Genomic DNA, 17,568 nt, shown 5'->3' with positions numbered 1-17,568 from the left:
CAGATCTCTAGACCAACGCCTTGACCACTTGGCCACGCGCCAACACACATGGTAAATACTGTATATTAAAAAAACTTGTGGTGCTACTAAATCATCCCCAATTTCTGTATTACTGGTAGAAAGGGGTGAAGTCCCTTTACACCAATGCAGGTTACAGTTAGAAATGGTTTATTTAGTTAACATAAGAGGACATAAGTTGGTAGTCCAATATTGGCAACATTAATAGAGTTTTGGGACCACTGCATCGATAAGGTCTTCAGTTTTGGGTGGATGGGAAAAAAATGGGCACAAAAAAATCTGCCCGTGTTCGGTTTGAAGGAAATGAAGTGGCAGACTTTCTAGCTAAGCAATCACTTAAAATTAAGGATGTAAAGGTTGTGGTGCCTTGCATAAAGGGAAGGTGAGAGCCATAATTGCAAAGTCTATTAGATCACTGTGGCGACAAAATTGGGATAAGGAAAAGAAAGAACAGCATTTCTATAAAATTCAAAGGATGGTGGGAACTTAACTGGGAGATGGGTATAAAAGGAAAGAAGTTATACTTAAACATTTACATATTGGACATACTAGGTTGAATAATTCCTTGTTGAGAGTTGATATTAATATTGGGTAAAAGTTGAAAGGAGATTTGCAGAGAAATTTTTTTTACAGATTAAGTGGTGGGTGCCTGCAACATGCTGCCAGGGGTGCTGGAAACAGACAGTGAGTGTGGCATTTGAGAGTCATTTAGGTAGACATATGAATGTGAAGGACATTGAGAGATTATAGATCCTGTGCTGCCAGGTGGGATTAGTTCCATTTGGCGTACGGGTCAGCACAGACATCCTGGGCTGAACTCCCTGTAGAGTCATAGAAACAGGCCCTTCAGCCCATCTTGTCCACGTCAAGACATTTAAACTGCCTACTCACATTGGCCTGCACTGGGATTACAGCCCTCCATAACCCTACCATCCATGTATCTATCCAAACTTCCCCTAAATGATGAAATCAAGCTCACATGCATCACTTGTGCTGGCAGCTCAGGAAACGCTCTCACGACCCTCTGGGTGAAAAAGTTTCCACTCATGTTCCCCTTAAGCTTTCACCTTTCACCCTTAACCCATGACCTCTGGCTCCCACCCAACCTCAGTGGAAAAAGCCTGCTTGCTTTTACCCTATTTGTACCCTCATAATTTTGTATACCTTTATCAAATCTCCTCACAGTCTATGTTCCAAGGAATAAAGTCCTAACCTATTCAATATTTCCTTATAACTCACGTCCTCCAGACCCGGCAACATCCTTGTAAATTTTCTCTGTACTCTTTCAACCTTACTACATTTTTCCTATAGGTAGGTGACGGAAAGTGCATACAATACTCCAATGTCTCTGTGCTTTACAGGTAAATGTTCTATAATTGATCTTCCATCTCCATTTTCTTGCATGACCCTCATTTCCTTTGATTCCCTATATCTGGCACGGAAAAGTAGCTGAGATGAAAATCTCCACCCAAAATATTGCTAGTCCCCACCACAAATTCTCCACAAATGACCCGTTGAGATGCTCCAGCAGTTTTTCTTTTGCAACGATTCATTGTCGACCTGTTAGGAAAGATCCGATCAAAAGATGTTAGTATTAGCAGAAAGATGGGAAGCCAAATGTAGCGGGGGCGGTATCTCATCAGTGATAATTGTATTTGACTGGGTTGGAGTGTCTGGGATAATGTCGACATTTACAGATTTTAAGCTCTCTTAACCCATAAAGAAGTTTTAATAACCCAGCTCTTAGCTTCTTAATTGGATTTGCCTTTGAGATTTGAATGATTAACTAGAGATCAGGTCAATTATATCCGGCCTCGAGTCAGTTTTAGCCTTGGGTCACGTGGGACCTCGGAGCCACTGTATTTGCACTTGTCCGTTTGGCTTTAGAGGGTGGAGAGTGGCTTTCTCTCTGTCGGCGTTTTCATGTCTCTCTGAACTACTTTCTTTCTGTCGGCGTTTTCATGTCTCTCTGAACTACTTTCACACTGTTTGTTGGGGAGCTGAGATCAACGTTATATAAGGGAAGTTACTTCTCGCGTCACGGAATGGAAGCGGTCCCGGTTAAGGTCTGAGATGCTGCAGCAAGTTTGGAAACCGTTTTAAAGTTTGTGTCTGCGCGCATTTTTTGGATTAAAAGTTTGCTTTTTCTCCTCTCTTTTGTAATTTCAGAAGCTCGCTGAGTTTAAACTCGACCTCGGTCCTCTTAAGGAGCCGCTCGGATTTATCAAAGTCTTGGAATGGGTGTGTGTTACAGGCCTTCTGTTTCTGCTCGTGTAAAAGGAAATGTTTTAGAGCAATATTTATTACTCTGATATCAGTGGGTCATGTAAAGTTGTGTTTCCGGATGGGATGTAATGTTTGTGTGAGGGGCGCTCATGATTGAAGTAGGAAGAATGTTTTAATGATGCGGGATGCGCCTGTGTGAATAAAAGGACTGCAATTTTGGGTTGTTCCACCTCTGGGGGAACACCGAACCCGCTTGTTATGTGGAGTTGACCCCCGAAAGTAAGATTCCCCCCCCCCCCGCAGCTATATAAAACTTTGTTTCTCGGTACAGTAATGTTGTATTGTGTAAGAACTTGCACGAGTTGTGTCTTAATGAAGATGGACGGCATTAATAAACTTTTGACACTGTACCACAAATATTTGCGGGATATCAGCTGATTAGTTAAAGAACTTTCTTTTGCAAAGAGTGTCTTGAAATGCCGGAATTTTGTTCCCTGGGGGGATTCGCAAGAAGCCACAGTTACATAGTGCGTCAGTGCTGAGAGACTGTAGAAGCAGTGGAGATCCCAGAGATGGGGTACCTACGAGCTAGAGCCTTTAAATCGATGTGTGGTTTTGTAGGTGTTGAAGTAGCCAATGGACAATGTTATGTGTAAAGAGGGTCTTCACAAGGTGGAAATCTGGATGAATTTGAGGATACACCATAAGAGATCGGAATAGGATTAGGCTACTTGGCCCATCAAGCTTGCTTCATCGTGGCTGATTTATTATCCTTCTCAACCCCATTCTCTTGCCTTCTCCCTGTAACGTTTTCTGCCCTTACTAATCAAGAACCTAGCAATCTTCACTTTAATATACCCTTTGACTTGGTCTCCATAGCCGCCTGTGGGGATGAATGCCCCAGATTTGCCACTCTGTGGCTAAAGAAATTCCTCATCTCTGTTCTGAAGGCTGCTTTTGTATTCTTAGATAAGGAGCCCCAAGACTCCTTGTAATGCTCCAAGTCTCCAATGTCTCAGAATCATTTATTTATTGACACACAGCATGGAATAGGCTCTTCTGGCCCTTCGAGTCATAACACTCAGCAATCCCCCTATTCAATCCTGCCCTAACCACGGGACAAATAAACCTGCTAACTGAAACGTCTCTGGATTGCGGGATGAAATGAGGCAGTGGTGGGAATTGAACCCGGGTCTACTGTGCTGTGCCACCCCAGTGCTGTGTTGGATGGTTAAGTCTGGAGGTAGCAAATCATGCAAGCGGCTTTTAGGAGTAGATAAAAGGGCATGGATGAATTGGATGATGCCATGTCATAAGCAGTTTTGATATAGGCAAGTGCCAGTGGCCAGAAGCTCATCTTCTAGTTATGCTTGGTGATTTCTGCTACTGTACAGATGCTGGTCTTTATCTGGGTGATTGGCTCAAAGAATCTTCTGAGCCAGTTCTTCATAGCCCTCAATTAAACACTCTTTACAAGAATCAATCTACCTTTAAAGATGTATCCTCTACAACCACCCAGAGTAGAGAATTCCAGAGATCCGTCATCCTCAGTTGTTTGCCTCAGTGTTAAATGGCTACCACCTTATTTTGGTACAATGGCTTTTGCTCCACCCAGGTTAAATTTTGTTCGAACCAAGTTTTCCCTCAGGAATTAGCAACAGGGGATGTGTGATCAAGACCAGCGAGGAGGTAAGAGGCCTGAGGACACACTTGACCTTTCAACAACAGCTTCTTCCCCTCTGCCATTGGATTTACGAACAGACAGTGAAACCATGAACACTACCTCACTATTTTTGCTTCTTTTGCATTACTTTTTATACTACAAATTGCAGTCAGGAATCTATATGTTATGTATTACACCATAACACTGTCATAAAATAACAACTTTCAGGAAATATGTTAGTGATAATAAACTTGATTCTGATTTGAGTTATTCTTGAGACACTGCTTGTGCTTTGTTGGTTGGTTTTAGACAACTCGTCATTCCCTCATTCAACTAATGCCAAGACTGTGATAAAAGATAACAGGATTAAAGATAAAAGATGTACATTTTTTTAATAAGTGCTTCAGGCATTACAATCTTTGTTTACCGAATTATTTTTCTTCCTGCTTTAAATAATGGCCCCGCTTTTTTAAAAAGTGGTCAGTCAGCACATCCGCCTGGGCCAGCTCTCCAACTGGAGTTCTCTGCTTCAATTGCTTCACAGCCCTTTTACACCCTTCCTTTGAAAGCAATTAGTTACTAAAATTTTTGCTCCTCTCAGTGCGACATTTGTTAACTATGAAAATGAACCCTCTAAACTCCCAAGTCTGCTAATTTGGACTAATATGGGGCCAAACCACCAACTATGTGTTGTACCTGCTCATGGACTACTAGCCGGTACCACATGCAGATAGCTCTACTGTTGGGCCAACAATGCTATATTTTATTAATATTAATGGGAGTGAAATGACCTTGGTGTGCAGTATTTATCCTAGAAGGTGACAGTGTATCAGGGTGTTTCAAATCCCAAATCTAGGAAATTTTGGAAGATGACAACGGATGATTTCATTTCTGTGAAAGCCTTCTCGTTCAGGCTGATCAGCCATGAACATGTCGAATGCCAGGACTGGTCCAGTGGGCCCGGAGGCTGTCTTCTGTTCCTGTGTTCATGAAAAGACACAACAGATTACTGCAGGCAGAATCTGAGCAAAGGGGAGACTTGGCATGAGGGTGCCTGCCATACTTTTCTATTATTTCCCTCCTTTGCCGAGCCAGAGAATATTCACGGTCTACAAATAGATTAGGTTGTGGCATTTGAAAGGAAAATTGGAGCGGGCAAGCATGAGAAGCTCTGGTGACACGAGATGGGAGGTGCTGGAATCTGGAGCAACAAACAATCTGCTGGAAGAACCCATCGGGTCGCGCAGTATCTGTGAGAGAAAATGACTTGTCAATGTTTTGGGCTCAGATGTGTAGTTTTTACCCTAAATGTAGCCAATTCCTTTTCTCGCACAGATGCCGCTGGCTTGAGTATTTGTGGGTAAATTTACAGACTTGGTGTCCTATTCTGGTTGTGGTTGCAGCCTACATGCACAGGGCTACAAGTGAGGCTGGGGAAGGAAAAGGGAACTCACAAAACTGCAATATGATGAATCTGAAACTTCTGGAAACACCCAGAAAATTGGCCAATATGTGTGGAATCATATTGTGGGATGAAGCCCCTGTAGCACAGGGGTTCCCAGCCTTATGCAATTGTCCAACACCATTAAGCAATGGAACCCCTGATTTATCAGAATCTCACTAGAGCTACAGAGAAACTCGTGATCATTTAGAACATGGGACCTGGTGAGATCTTGCAGTGCTCCAGCTATATTAGGAAGGGAAAGCAGAACTTCCAACCCTACTCCCCTCAACTCGTTAAACTACTCCCACCCCTTTTTTGACCAACAATGTAAACTAAATATAGCTCTATGAAATATTATTTTGTGACAATAGTACATTGTAATACATTAAAAACTATAAATTACAATAAATGTACTCTGCACATTTTCTAAGTACAAAATATTGAGGTAGCGTACATGGGTTCACTGTCCATTCAGAAATCTGATGGAGGGGAAGAAGCTGTTCTAAAAGTGAGTGTTCGTCATCAGGCTCCTGTACCACCACGTTATTGGTAGCAATGAGAAGAGGGCATACCGTAGGTTATTTGGATGTCTGCACGTAATGTGACCTCAGATTTCCATATCAAGATCAAATTCCTGATGATATCCCCATCGTGCTGATCCTGGTCACAGTGGCAGGTTTAAAGGCCCTTTTCTGAAAAGGGCAAGGTGGAACACAGTGGATTGTGGTTAATTTGGGCCAGTACGTTTTGGCCCGATTATGCAGCTGTCCCAGTTAGTTGCAGTTTTATGGAAATAATTTTAAAAGTATAAAAAAGAAAAACTGCCATTTAGCTGAATCAGAATTGGGTTTAATGTCATCTGCATATGTTGTGAAGTTTGTTGACTTTGCAGCAACAGTGCAATGCTTAATAAAAAAAAACAAAATTACAGTAAGTGTGTGCATATGCAAAAATTTAAATTAAGTGGTGAGGTAGTGTTCATGGGTTCAATGTCCACTCCAAAATTGGATGGCAGAGGGGAAGAAGCTGTTCCTGAATCGTTAAGTGTGTGCTTACAGACTTTTGTATCTCTTTTCTGTTGGTAACAGTGAGAACAAGGCATGGCCTGTATGATGGGTGCCCTTCATGATGTCCACTGCCTTTTTGAGGCATTGCTGCTTGATGAGTATCAAGTTATGTATTTAAATGAAATGGAGAACAATTTGGAATGCTACTAATACCACAGCACTATAAAACTGTGCAACTCACAATGCTGGAGGAACTCAGCAGGTCAGGCAGCATCTCTGGAAAAGAGTGCAGTTGACATTTCAGGCTAAGGTTCTTCATCAGGACTCTTGGACTATAAAATTGTGCATTGTTTTCTCATAGTAATTGACAGAAGAATTTATTTGGCATATGCTGGTGTGTTCTTTTGGCCAACAGTAAATGAACAAAATTAGTGCAAAATGCTCTAGACAAGTAGTGCAGATAATGGACTGCCTTCATACAATCCTTTCAATGATTACATCTTCCAAATCCTCATTTTCATTGTAAAATTGAAGATGATTGTTGATGCCCTCAAGTCCTTTGTAGTTCCTACCTTGTTGAAGTAGTGAACTAGTTTCATTTCTACTCTTGGCTGTTACTTGCATTTCTAAGCCCGACTACTTAGAACTCCACTGAGCGTTATAGCACTGAATTGTTTTACTGCTTATTTCTCACCAACTATCAGTGACAAAAATCACTGTTTTTTGAGCACAAACACATGTAACGACACTACTAAAAACTGTTTGCTCTTAGCATGGTGTAGATTCTAACGACCATGCAAATGCATGTGACTGATACTAGTTTTAAAAGTTATTCGGCAACAGTCTGCTGTGCCAGTTAAGTGGCATAATGTCCCAAATAAACAAAGGGAATCCCAGCTATTTTCTCCCTTGTTTTTTGTTCTTCAAGTTGTTTCAAATAAGCTGCTGCTGTGATTAACCATTGACCCAATTAACTGGAGTCCACTGTATTCAGATATTGTTGAGTGGATATTTCAGAGTTTAGAGCTGAAGATGTGACTGGCAACAATGAATTGATTTTAAAAATGAGTTCTCTGTAAGAAGTCTGAACCATTAGAACAGAGATGAGGAATTTCTTTAGCCAGAGGGTGGAGAATCTGTGGAATTCATTGTCACAGACAGCTACAGAGGCCAAGTCATTGTGAATATTTAAAGTGGAGGTTGATAGGATCTTGATTAGTCAGGGTGTTTAAAGGTTCAAGATTCGGGTTTATCAGGTGTATATAAAAACATAGTGGTATGCATTGTTTGCATTAACAACCAACACACCTGAGGGTGTGCTTGGGATAGCCCATACGGGTTGTCACACGTTCTGTCGCCTACATAGTACGCCCACAATGCTCGACAGACAACACAGTGCAACAAAACAACAACAGCAAAAGAAATCCCATTCCTCCAACTCAGGCAGATACATAGTCCTCTAACCCCCGAGTAAGAAGGCAGGAGAATCGGGTTGAGAAGGAGAAGTCAGCCATGATCGAATGGTGGAGGAGATTCCATGGGCCAAATGACCTAATTCTATTCCTATGTCTTATGGAGTACTTCGGATCAGTCAGAGAAGATAAGAGTTTGTTAGAGATGATTTGAAATTGTTGTGAAAATTTCAAGGTTCAAACAGCCCAGTTGAGTTCAGCAAACAGACAGTGATGAATGGGTTTCAGCTAAAACTCCATTGCACTTATTGTTTTCTTAAGTTTAAGGAGTGAAGGTGATCAGTAGAGGCTTCAGACCATCACCATATTTTGCATCACTTTTTTTCCTCCTTCACAGTTTCTTTGATCATCTGTTATTGGATCTTTCTGCATCAAGCTCTGTAATGCTTTCAGGCTGCTTCATGCCTCTTATTGTTTATTTTCCAGCCTTGGACTTTATTTTTAAACCTTCTGAAAGTTTTTCTCTGATCAAAAGTTAATTAATTTAGCTTCCAAAAGAATTGTGAAAATTCTTAGCATTGAAGACCATTGGGCAGATTGTATCTATCCCCACCAAATATTAAGCTATTTAGGTAAATCCTTCCCACCACTCTGTCTGTTGCTTTGTTTTAATTTCTTCAAGCACTTTCCCATGTATCCTAATTTTGAGGGGTTCTCCCTCTATCGGCCTTTCAGGCGGTAAGTTAAAGACTGGCTCAGCTCTTTGGATGAAAAAACTTCTTACTCAATTTCTCGCCCCCGCCCTCATGAGATGTGTTCTTCCTGTTGATCCTGCGTGGAATTTAAACTTCAAATATATCTCCCTTGGTCATCTTCCTTCTGTAAAAAGCTATTCAGTATGTTGAACCCCCTGTGCCTCTCTGTCAGAGCAATTAAGCCAGTTGCATGCTCTGGCTTTGTTCTATGGCCCTGAAACTTTATTTATTTCTTTGTTAAGATTCTTTCCAAGTCCCTTTCAAAAAAAAATTAACATTGAATGGGCTCTCAGGCAATGAATTCTTGATTTACTGCCTACTGGAAAAGTTTTCCTTGTGTCACCCTTGTTTTTTTTTGTTAATTTTGTTAGATATATTTCTTGGGACCCAACTCTTCCACCAGAGATTCTTTTGTTTTTGGTTGGTCTGGATGATTTTTGAACACTTCATCAAGTCTCATCTTAGTCTATAGACTACTCAGACTATCCACATTGCTGAATTTGCTGATCTCTGGGTCGATTTTGTTTACACTTTTCTGCATGTCTACCTTGTTTGGTGGTTGGAATTGTATGTATTCCTCCTAATGGACTGAACCAAAATTTGTTTCTATGCTGCCTTCCTATTTCAGTTTGTGAAGCCCAACAATTTATTTAATCACCCCAGCCTATCATCAAGGATTTGAGCACATTGGCATCCAGGTCCCCCTGTTCATTTTAGAATGATTTAAATTAGAGTAGGTTCATTCATTCCATTTTGAAGTGTGTGTTCAATTTCATCTGGCGTGTTTTCCCTATACACTTGTTGGTGTATGTGCTTTTGATATTTATTATCCCCATTGTGTACTGCACTCCATTTGCCATCCACAAACTTTGAAATGGTGCCCTGTCTAACTTCTCACATGATTTTTAAAATGTTTTAAGAAGTGTGTAGTCAGATTAATGTTTGGCAAGCACCACCACAGTCTATTTTCAGAGTCACACAGGTCATGGGAAAGCAACAATACAGGAGCCCTGGGTGTCCCACCTTCTATCACCAGATTTAAAGTGCTCAAGTCAGTTTGTTTTTAAAACCCATTTTAAGGGTCTTTCAAGATTTTTTTTTCCCCCCACTTCCACCATTGTTATTGGTGGTGTTGTCCAGGCTCTAGCACCATCTGGGTTTGAAAAGCTCTTCCTTCTCTCCCATCTCCACTTTCAAAAATTACTTTCATCGGTGTCCCTGTTTTAAACTTCTCCATTAAGGGGAATGAGCTCTACCTATTTATTTTTATTCTATTTAAAGGTTCAATGCAGTAACCAGCTCAATGAGCCCATGACGCTGAATTACACACTTGTGAACAATTGATCTGCTAACTGGTGTGCCTTTAGAAACTGGAACATCCAAAGAAAACCTATGCAGTCAGCGGAGGACGTGTGAACACCTTACCGACAGTGGCGGGAATTGAAATCACGTTGTTGGCGCTGTAATAGTGTTACACTAACCATTACACTACCATGCCACCCCTCCATAATTTCACGTGACAACTTGGTCTCCACTCAGCATCCTCTGTTACCAAGGCAGTGACTGGTACTTGTCCTTGTACCCCTAATCTTCCAGTCCTGGCAACAACCACTGAACACCTCAGGAGATCCTTTCTCCCTGTGGCTATAAGACTCTACAACTCCTCTTCCTTGGTATATAGTTATTTGGTTTCATTGCACATCCTTTTTTTTACACTATTACTTTTTGATGTATATTTTAGTTCTTCATACCTCAGTGCTTGCATTGTGTATTTTAAGCTACATATTTCTGACTGATCAACTTTGCAACAATAATTTCCTTTGGGATAAATAAAGCTTCATCTTATCTTATCCTTGTGAATCTCCTCTCTACTCTCTCCAGATCAGTTGCATATTTCCAATAATGTGGTAACTGTGAATGAGCATAATACACTTGCAGTGACCTAACTAGTTGTAGTATAACCATTTTGCTCTTGTATTCTGTGTCTCCACTAGTGTTCTAACTAATCACTCAAATTTACCAAGTTTTGTGGGTTTGTGCACACAGTGGGGTGGCACGGTCGTGTGGTGTTAGCACAATGCTTTACAGTACAGGTGACCCAGATGCAATTCTCAACACTGCCTGTAAGGAGTTTGTATGTTCTCCCCATGACTGCATGGGTTTCCTCCAGGTGCTGCAGTTTCCTCCCACAGTCCAAAGACGTACCGGTTGGTAGGTTAATTGGTCATTGTAAATTGTCCCGTGATCAGGCTGGGTTTAAATCAGTGGATTGCTGTAGGGTCTGGCTCAAAGAGCCAGAAGGGCACACTCCAGGCTGTGTCTCTATAAGTAATATTTTTAATGTTCTGATCTTGTCTAATACAGTACTAATTCTGGTCATTTATTTTATCAAATCAGTTGTACTCAGTTTCTCCTTTCTAATGCTACATTCTAATTGCAACCCCATAGCAAATGTGGTCAAACTTCTTCATATTTGCATTAGTAATACTTCCATGAAGCCATTGGGACCACCATTCTTGAGGTACAAGTACTGGTGCCCACCCGTCTATCATTTTTAAGTCCTGACGAAGGGTCTCGGCCTGAAACGTCGACTGCGCCTCTTCCTATAGATGCTGCTTGGCCTGCTGCGTTCACCAGCAACTTTGATGTATGTTGCTATCATTTTTAAGCCACAGGTTCCTATTCCTATTTCATCACTCATTGCTGTAAGCTAGAGACCCTGTTTTTTTATTTACCAAAGTCAAATGTATTGTCCTGTACACAAGTTCATGTATGCACCAAGTGAAATGAGGAACTTGCCTGCAGCAACATCACAGACTCGTAGCATATTAGTACCATTCACAAGAAAAAAGACTTTTTGGTTTTTAAAAAAAAAAGTAAGGTGACCCAAACTGTCCATTCTAGTGCAAAGGAATGTTGCAATATTGCAAAACACTAGTGATTAGGTTTGTATAAGAACCGAAGGGTTGAAGTAAAATAATTCTTGAATTTTTCATAGTTGACTAAAATCTTGCAGAAGCTCTATCCTTGCATCTAGACTGTTACTGCTAATGTAATCATTGGCCTCATTTACCCTCAACGTACCCCTCAATTTCCTGTAGCTGTGATGCCTGAGAGACAATATGCCTCATGCCCACTAGTCAAAATACAGGAATTTTTCATTTGTGATGTCGTGCTCAAAAAACTTTTGGAATTGTGGATAAGGGGTGCCCAGCCTGTACTTATTTGTCAGTTTAATGTTTGAATTCCCCATCTCTACAGATGTTTGACCTATCCCTTTGCACACTTGTCCCCCACCCACACAAACATCTGGAACCTGGTTCCAGGTTCTTGGTTACCATTTTATTCCCAGAGTAATTACCAGTTTGAGAATGGGATGCATGTGGGGCTTGTGTATGAGCTACCTATTGTTCCTTGACTGTAGGGCGAGGGTTCCCCTCCTGGGATCCACGGACCCCTTGGCTAATGGTATTGGCATATAGAAGGTTTGGAACCCCTGCTGTAGAGAGATCGGTTCTCAGGCTGTAACTGTCTGCTGAAACTTGCTGTCCAGGCAGATCTCAGTCTTAGAGGTGCAATGGTGAAAGCTTTGCACAGAGTGGTCGGTGCCTGAAGCACACCACTAGTGAAAGTGGTGGAAATAGAGGACAGCATTGTTTAAAGAAACGTATAGACCATGTAGGGTAAGTGGAATTAGCACAAACATGCTGGGCTGATGGGCGTGTTCCTGTTCGATGTACTGTTCTGCATTCAGAGTTAGAAATCAAGACTTTGAGCTCATTCCGCTGATTGCTTGCTGAGGCCATGTGAAGCATTCTGGATTTCTGATGAGGCACAGTGTATTCAATAAAGCAGGAATGCCTTTGGCTTGCAGTCAATGTTTTTCTCTCTTTTTGTTGCTCTCATGCTTCTGTGAAAACCCTTTTGACTTTGATACTTTGTTTAAAACTAGTGAATAAATGCAAGTTGCTATTTTTAGATTGGTAACACATAGCTTGTGTTAGGCATGACTCAGGAGATTACCACTGAGAACACTGACATGGCGGGCTGCCACAAGAAAGCAGCATCCATCATCAAGAACGCCTGCCATCCAGGCCATGCTCTCTTCTCGGGAAGGAGATGCAGGAGCCTTGGGTCCCACATCACCAGGTTCAAGAATTGTTGTTATCCTTTAACTTTCAAGCTTCTGAACCAGAGTGGATAACTTCACTCACCCCAAAACTGAACTGATTCCACAATCTACGGACTCACTTTCAAGGACTTTACATCGCGTGGTACTGTTATTTTTTGATTATTTATTATACTTATTTGATTTTCTTTTTGTATTTGTGCAGTTTGTCTTGTTTTGCACATCAGTTGTATCTGTGTCTTCGTTTTTGTGTAGTTTATAAGACACAGGAGCAGAATTAGGCCATTTGGCCCATTGAGTCTGCTCTGCCATTCCATCATGGCTGATCCCGGATCCCACTCAACCCCATACACCTGCATTCTCACTATATCCATTGATGCCCTGACCGATCAGGAAACAATCGACTTCCGCCTTAAATATATGCACAGACTTGGCCTCCACCGCAGTCTGTGGCAGAGCATTCCACAGATTCACTACTCTCTGGCTAAAAATTCCTCCTTACCTCTGTTCTAGAGTCGCTCCTCAGTTTTGAGGCTATTCCCTCTAGTTCTGGATACCCCCAGTGTAGGAAACTGTCTCTCCACATCCACCCTAACTAGTCCTTTCAATATTCGGTAGGTTTCAATGGGATCTCTCCCACCCCACCCCTTGCATTCTTCTAAATTCCAGTGAGTACAGGCCTAAAGCTGCCAAATGCTGCTTGTATGTTAACCTCTTCATTCCCAGAATCTACTCGAGAACCTCCTCTAGACTTTCTCCAATGGTAACACATCTTTTCTGAGATATAGGGCCCAAAACTGTTGCCGCTTCCCCAAGTGCAGCCTGACTAGTGTCTTGTAAAGACTCAGCATTATCTCTTTGCTTTTATATTCTAATCCCCTTGAAATAAATGCCAACATTGCATTTGCCGCCTTTACACAGACTCAACCTATAAATCAAACTTCTAGGAGCCATGCACGGGTACTCCTAACTCCCTCTGCACCTCTGTTTTAACCTTGTCCCTATTTAGATGGTCTGCACTATTGTTCCTTTTACCAAGGTACATTATCGTACATTTTCCAACAGTATTCCACCTGCTACTTTTTTTTTTACCCATTCTTCCAATTTGTCTAAGTTGCATTGCTTCCTCAGCATTACCTACCCATCTACCTATCTTCGTATCATCCACAAACTTTGCCACAAAGCTGTCAATTCCATTATCTAAATCATTGACAAGCAATGTGAGAAGAAGTGGTCCCAATACTGACCCCTGAGGAACACCACTAGTCACCAGCAGCCAACCAGAAAAGGCCCCTTTTGTTCCCACTGGCTGCCTCCTGCCTGTTAGCCATTCCCCTTTCCTTTAATGCCATAAGATTAAATATCTTGTTAGGCAGCCTCATGTGGCACCTTATCAAATGCCTTCTGAAAATTCAAGTAAAAGACCTCCACTGCCTCGAGTTTGTCCAGCCTGCTTGTTACTTTCTCAAAGAACTCTAACAGATTTGTCAGGCAAGATTTCCTTTTACAGAAACCATGCTGACTTTGACTTATTTTATTATTAGTCTCCAAGTACCTTGAAACCTCATCCTTAATAACAGGTTCCAACCTTTCCCAACCATGGAGGTTAGGCTAACTGCCATATAATTTCCTTTATTTTGCCTTCCTCCTTTCTTAAAAAGTGAGTGACATTTGCAATCTTCCAGTCCTCTAGGACCATGCCAGAATCAAGCGATACCTGAATGATCATGACCAATGCATCTGTTATCTCTTCTGTAACTTCTCAGGACTCTGGGATGTAGTCCATCTAGTCCGGGTGACTTGTCCACCTTAAGACCTTTGAGCTTGCGGAGCACTTTTTCCTTTGTAATAGCAATGGCACTCACTCCTGCTCCCTGACACTCATGGGCTTCTGGCACACTGCTATTGTCTTCCACAGTGAAGACAGATGCAAAGTACCCACTAAATTCATCTGCCATTTCTTTGTCTCCCATTCCTACCTCGCTAGCATCATTTTCCAGTGGTCCAATATCAACTCTCACCTCCCTTTTTACACTTTATATAACTGAAAAAACTATATTATTGGCTAGTCAGCCTTCGTATTTCATGTTTCCCCTTGTAGCTTTTTTAATTTGCCTTTTGTTGGATTTTAAAAGCCTTTTGTAATCTCAACCCCACATCTTGGCTATTATTTGGAGGCCTATACTGCATATGATTCCCATAATGTTTTTTTTAACCTTTGCAATTTCTTAACTGCACCCTCAAAGGTTCAACATTTCTGTGACCTGATGTCACCTCGTTCTAAAGATGTAATTCCATCTCTTACCATCAGAGCCCTGCCACCACCTATACCTTTTTTGCCTGACCTTTTGATACAAAGTATATCCTTTGATGTTAAGCTTCAAACTTTGGCCGCCTTTCAGCCACAACTCAGTGATGCCCGCAACGTCATACCGACCAGTCTGTAATTGCACCATGAGTTCGCCACCTTATTCCGAATGCTACACGCACCTTCAGTCCTACATTCTTTTGAATTTTGCCTCTGTGGTACAATTTGGCTCTTTGCTCTGCTTACTTTTGTACCCAGCCATTGGCTTGTCCTTCCTTACATTCATGTTACACCCATCATCTACTTGTACTCCTGCTGGCTCATCCTCAGCTCCATCATACTAGTTCCCATCCCTCTGCCATATTAGTTTGTCACTGATTCTATGGCATTTACTTGTATCTATGGTGAATGCCTGTAAATAAATGAATTTCAGGGTTGGATATGGTGACATACAGCGTGTACTTCAGCAATAAATTTACTTTGAGCTTTTACCAGTCTCGGACATCCCACCTCTCCCAGAAGTTCCGGTAGTCTCCCGCATATGAATAGTGGCTTCCTGATGCCTGCAAATTATATACAATATCACGGAAATCAATTTTTTTGAGAGCGAGCGAGAGAAAGCAAGCGAGTGCGCTTGAGAGTGCACGAGCGACCACGTGTGTGTGTGTGTGTGTGTGTGTGTGTGTGTGTGTGTGAGAGAGAGAGCGCGCGAGCGAGAGCAAGCAAGCGAGAGTGCACAAGCGATCACGTGAGAGAGAGAGCGAGCAAGAGCGTGCCATGGCAGAGTGTTCCAAAAAAAAAACCTATGTCACCCCAGACTACACTAAAGCGTACCCCTGGCTAATAGGGGTAAAAAATAATGACAGTGTTGCTCACTGCACTGTTTGCAACAGTGACCTTTCTATTGCCCATGGTGGGTTAAGACTGTAAAAGACATTTTGAGGTGAGTTTAACAGGTGTCATTTGTTCATTAGCATAGCTAACGTTATTTAAACTAGCTGACTAGCTGCTAAGGAGCTACTCTATTGCAGACATCTCACCTCTCCTGGAAGTCTCCCGCAAATTGATGGTGCTAACTCCCTGAAATGAGTTTTTGCAGTGTGGGATGTCTGCAGCCTTTATAAGTCTGAGCCTGGGTTCAAATCCCAGTCCAGAGCTGTGGCGTGGTGCTGCACCATGACAAGTAGTATGTTTTGGCAGCATTCGTGAGTGACCACTCCTTTCCCAAGGCCTAGGCTCCACGTAGGATTGGGGCACCGTTCTCTTCTAGAGCAGATGGCGTGCAGTGTAACGTGCAGCCAGAGCTTTCTGCAGTCTTGTCTTCCCCATGTGTGAAGCTGCAGTTTAATTTTAGCTTGTGGAGTGTGTGTAAGATTCACACCAGTGGGTTGTGCACTCCTGTTCCTGCAGCTTTCCATTCTGCAGCTATTATTAGCCACTGGGAGTGGACCTTGCAAAAAAAATCATACTTGATTGCATTGTGTGCAAATTAACCCTCTGCAGCCTGGAATTTGGGCTAATGCAGGCATTTGACATCCGATTTACCTTGAGCTCAGAACAACTGGTGCAGGGTTTGAACAAGCCTGACCCCTCCTCCTCGTGCTGCCCCCGCACCTCACCACCTGTCTCGCTCTCTCTTTTCATCTTGGAATTATTCAGGCGCGCACTGTTGTACAGTAAACACGAGTGATTACATACATAAACTGTTTCAAAACAATTACACGTTTTGTAGGAGAGTTTTGTGACATGCTGAGCATTGTTGTAATGACAAAACCAGCATAATATCTGGTTATAACTAGTTGCCACCAGACTCTCTTGTTTGGGGTTTTAGTGATCTAAATGATATAATTATTTCTGAATTGAGTTGATCACTATTACTGTACCATAGTGATAGAAAAGTATAGCACAGAAATGGGCTCTTTAGTCTATCTAGTCCATGTAGAGCCGCTTAAACTGCTTACTCCCATCAACCTGCACCGGGACTATCATCCTATCATTCATGTACCTATCCAAACTTCTCTCAGTTGTTGAAATCAAGCTCGCATGCACCACTTGCACAGGCAGCTCCCTCCATGCTCTCTCGGTGCTCTGAGTGAAGTTTCCCCTCGTGTTGCCCTTAAACTTTTCACCTTTCACTCTTAACCCATGACCTCTAGTTGTCCCACCCAACCATAAATGAGAAGCAAAGGAAAACGGATAAAATCAGGAAAAAAAAAAGACTTGGGAAAAACTCAGAAGGTCTAGCAGCATCTGTATAAAAGAAAAGCAATTAACATTTTGGGTGTGCATCTCTTCAGAACTGATCGACTGTCCCAGACCTGGACCTGTTGCTCGTACAGGTGCTGCCTAATCTGCTGCGTTTTTCCCAATATCTTGTTTATATTGCAGTTCACTCAGCAATTGCAGTCTTCATTTAAATTTTGTTCAGATCGCACCTGAGCACCTTGCGTTGTTCTGGCCAGCATTTTCCTTGGTGATATCACTCTTGACATATTCTTTATAACTAAATGTGTGTGGAGGTACTGCTGAAGATGAAATGTAAGTTTTTTTTACAGTGTCAATACCGGAAGCAAAATGTGAGTGAGTATCAGGAAAAATTAAATGGC

General features: G+C 41.9%; 1 protein-coding gene and 1 long non-coding RNA gene across 2 annotated transcripts in view; one reads left to right on the top strand and one right to left on the bottom strand.

The window, feature by feature from the left end:
* Positions 1-1,875: 1,875 nt before the first annotated feature.
* Positions 1,876-17,568, top strand: part of LOC134355490 (synaptophysin-like protein 2) — a 28,401-nt gene continuing 12,708 nt past the window's right edge. The window contains exons 1-2 of the mRNA XM_063065449.1: positions 1,876-2,084; positions 2,188-2,259. Coding sequence (XP_062921519.1) covers positions 2,064-2,084; positions 2,188-2,259 — 93 coding nt within the window. The 5' untranslated portion in view covers positions 1,876-2,063. The remainder of the gene's footprint in view (positions 2,085-2,187; positions 2,260-17,568) is intronic.
* LOC134355491 (uncharacterized) lies at positions 4,424-16,240 on the bottom strand. The gene is made up of 3 exons (XR_010020096.1): positions 16,003-16,240; positions 15,442-15,525; positions 4,424-4,887 (listed from the first exon to the last, which is right to left on the bottom strand). It is a non-coding gene; the product is annotated as an uncharacterized LOC134355491 (long non-coding RNA).

This window comes from Mobula hypostoma, chromosome 13 (assembly GCF_963921235.1).
Source record: "Mobula hypostoma chromosome 13, sMobHyp1.1, whole genome shotgun sequence".
Taxonomy (NCBI): domain Eukaryota; kingdom Metazoa; phylum Chordata; class Chondrichthyes; order Myliobatiformes; family Myliobatidae; genus Mobula; species Mobula hypostoma.
This window is presented reverse-complemented; position numbering and strand designations above follow the sequence as displayed.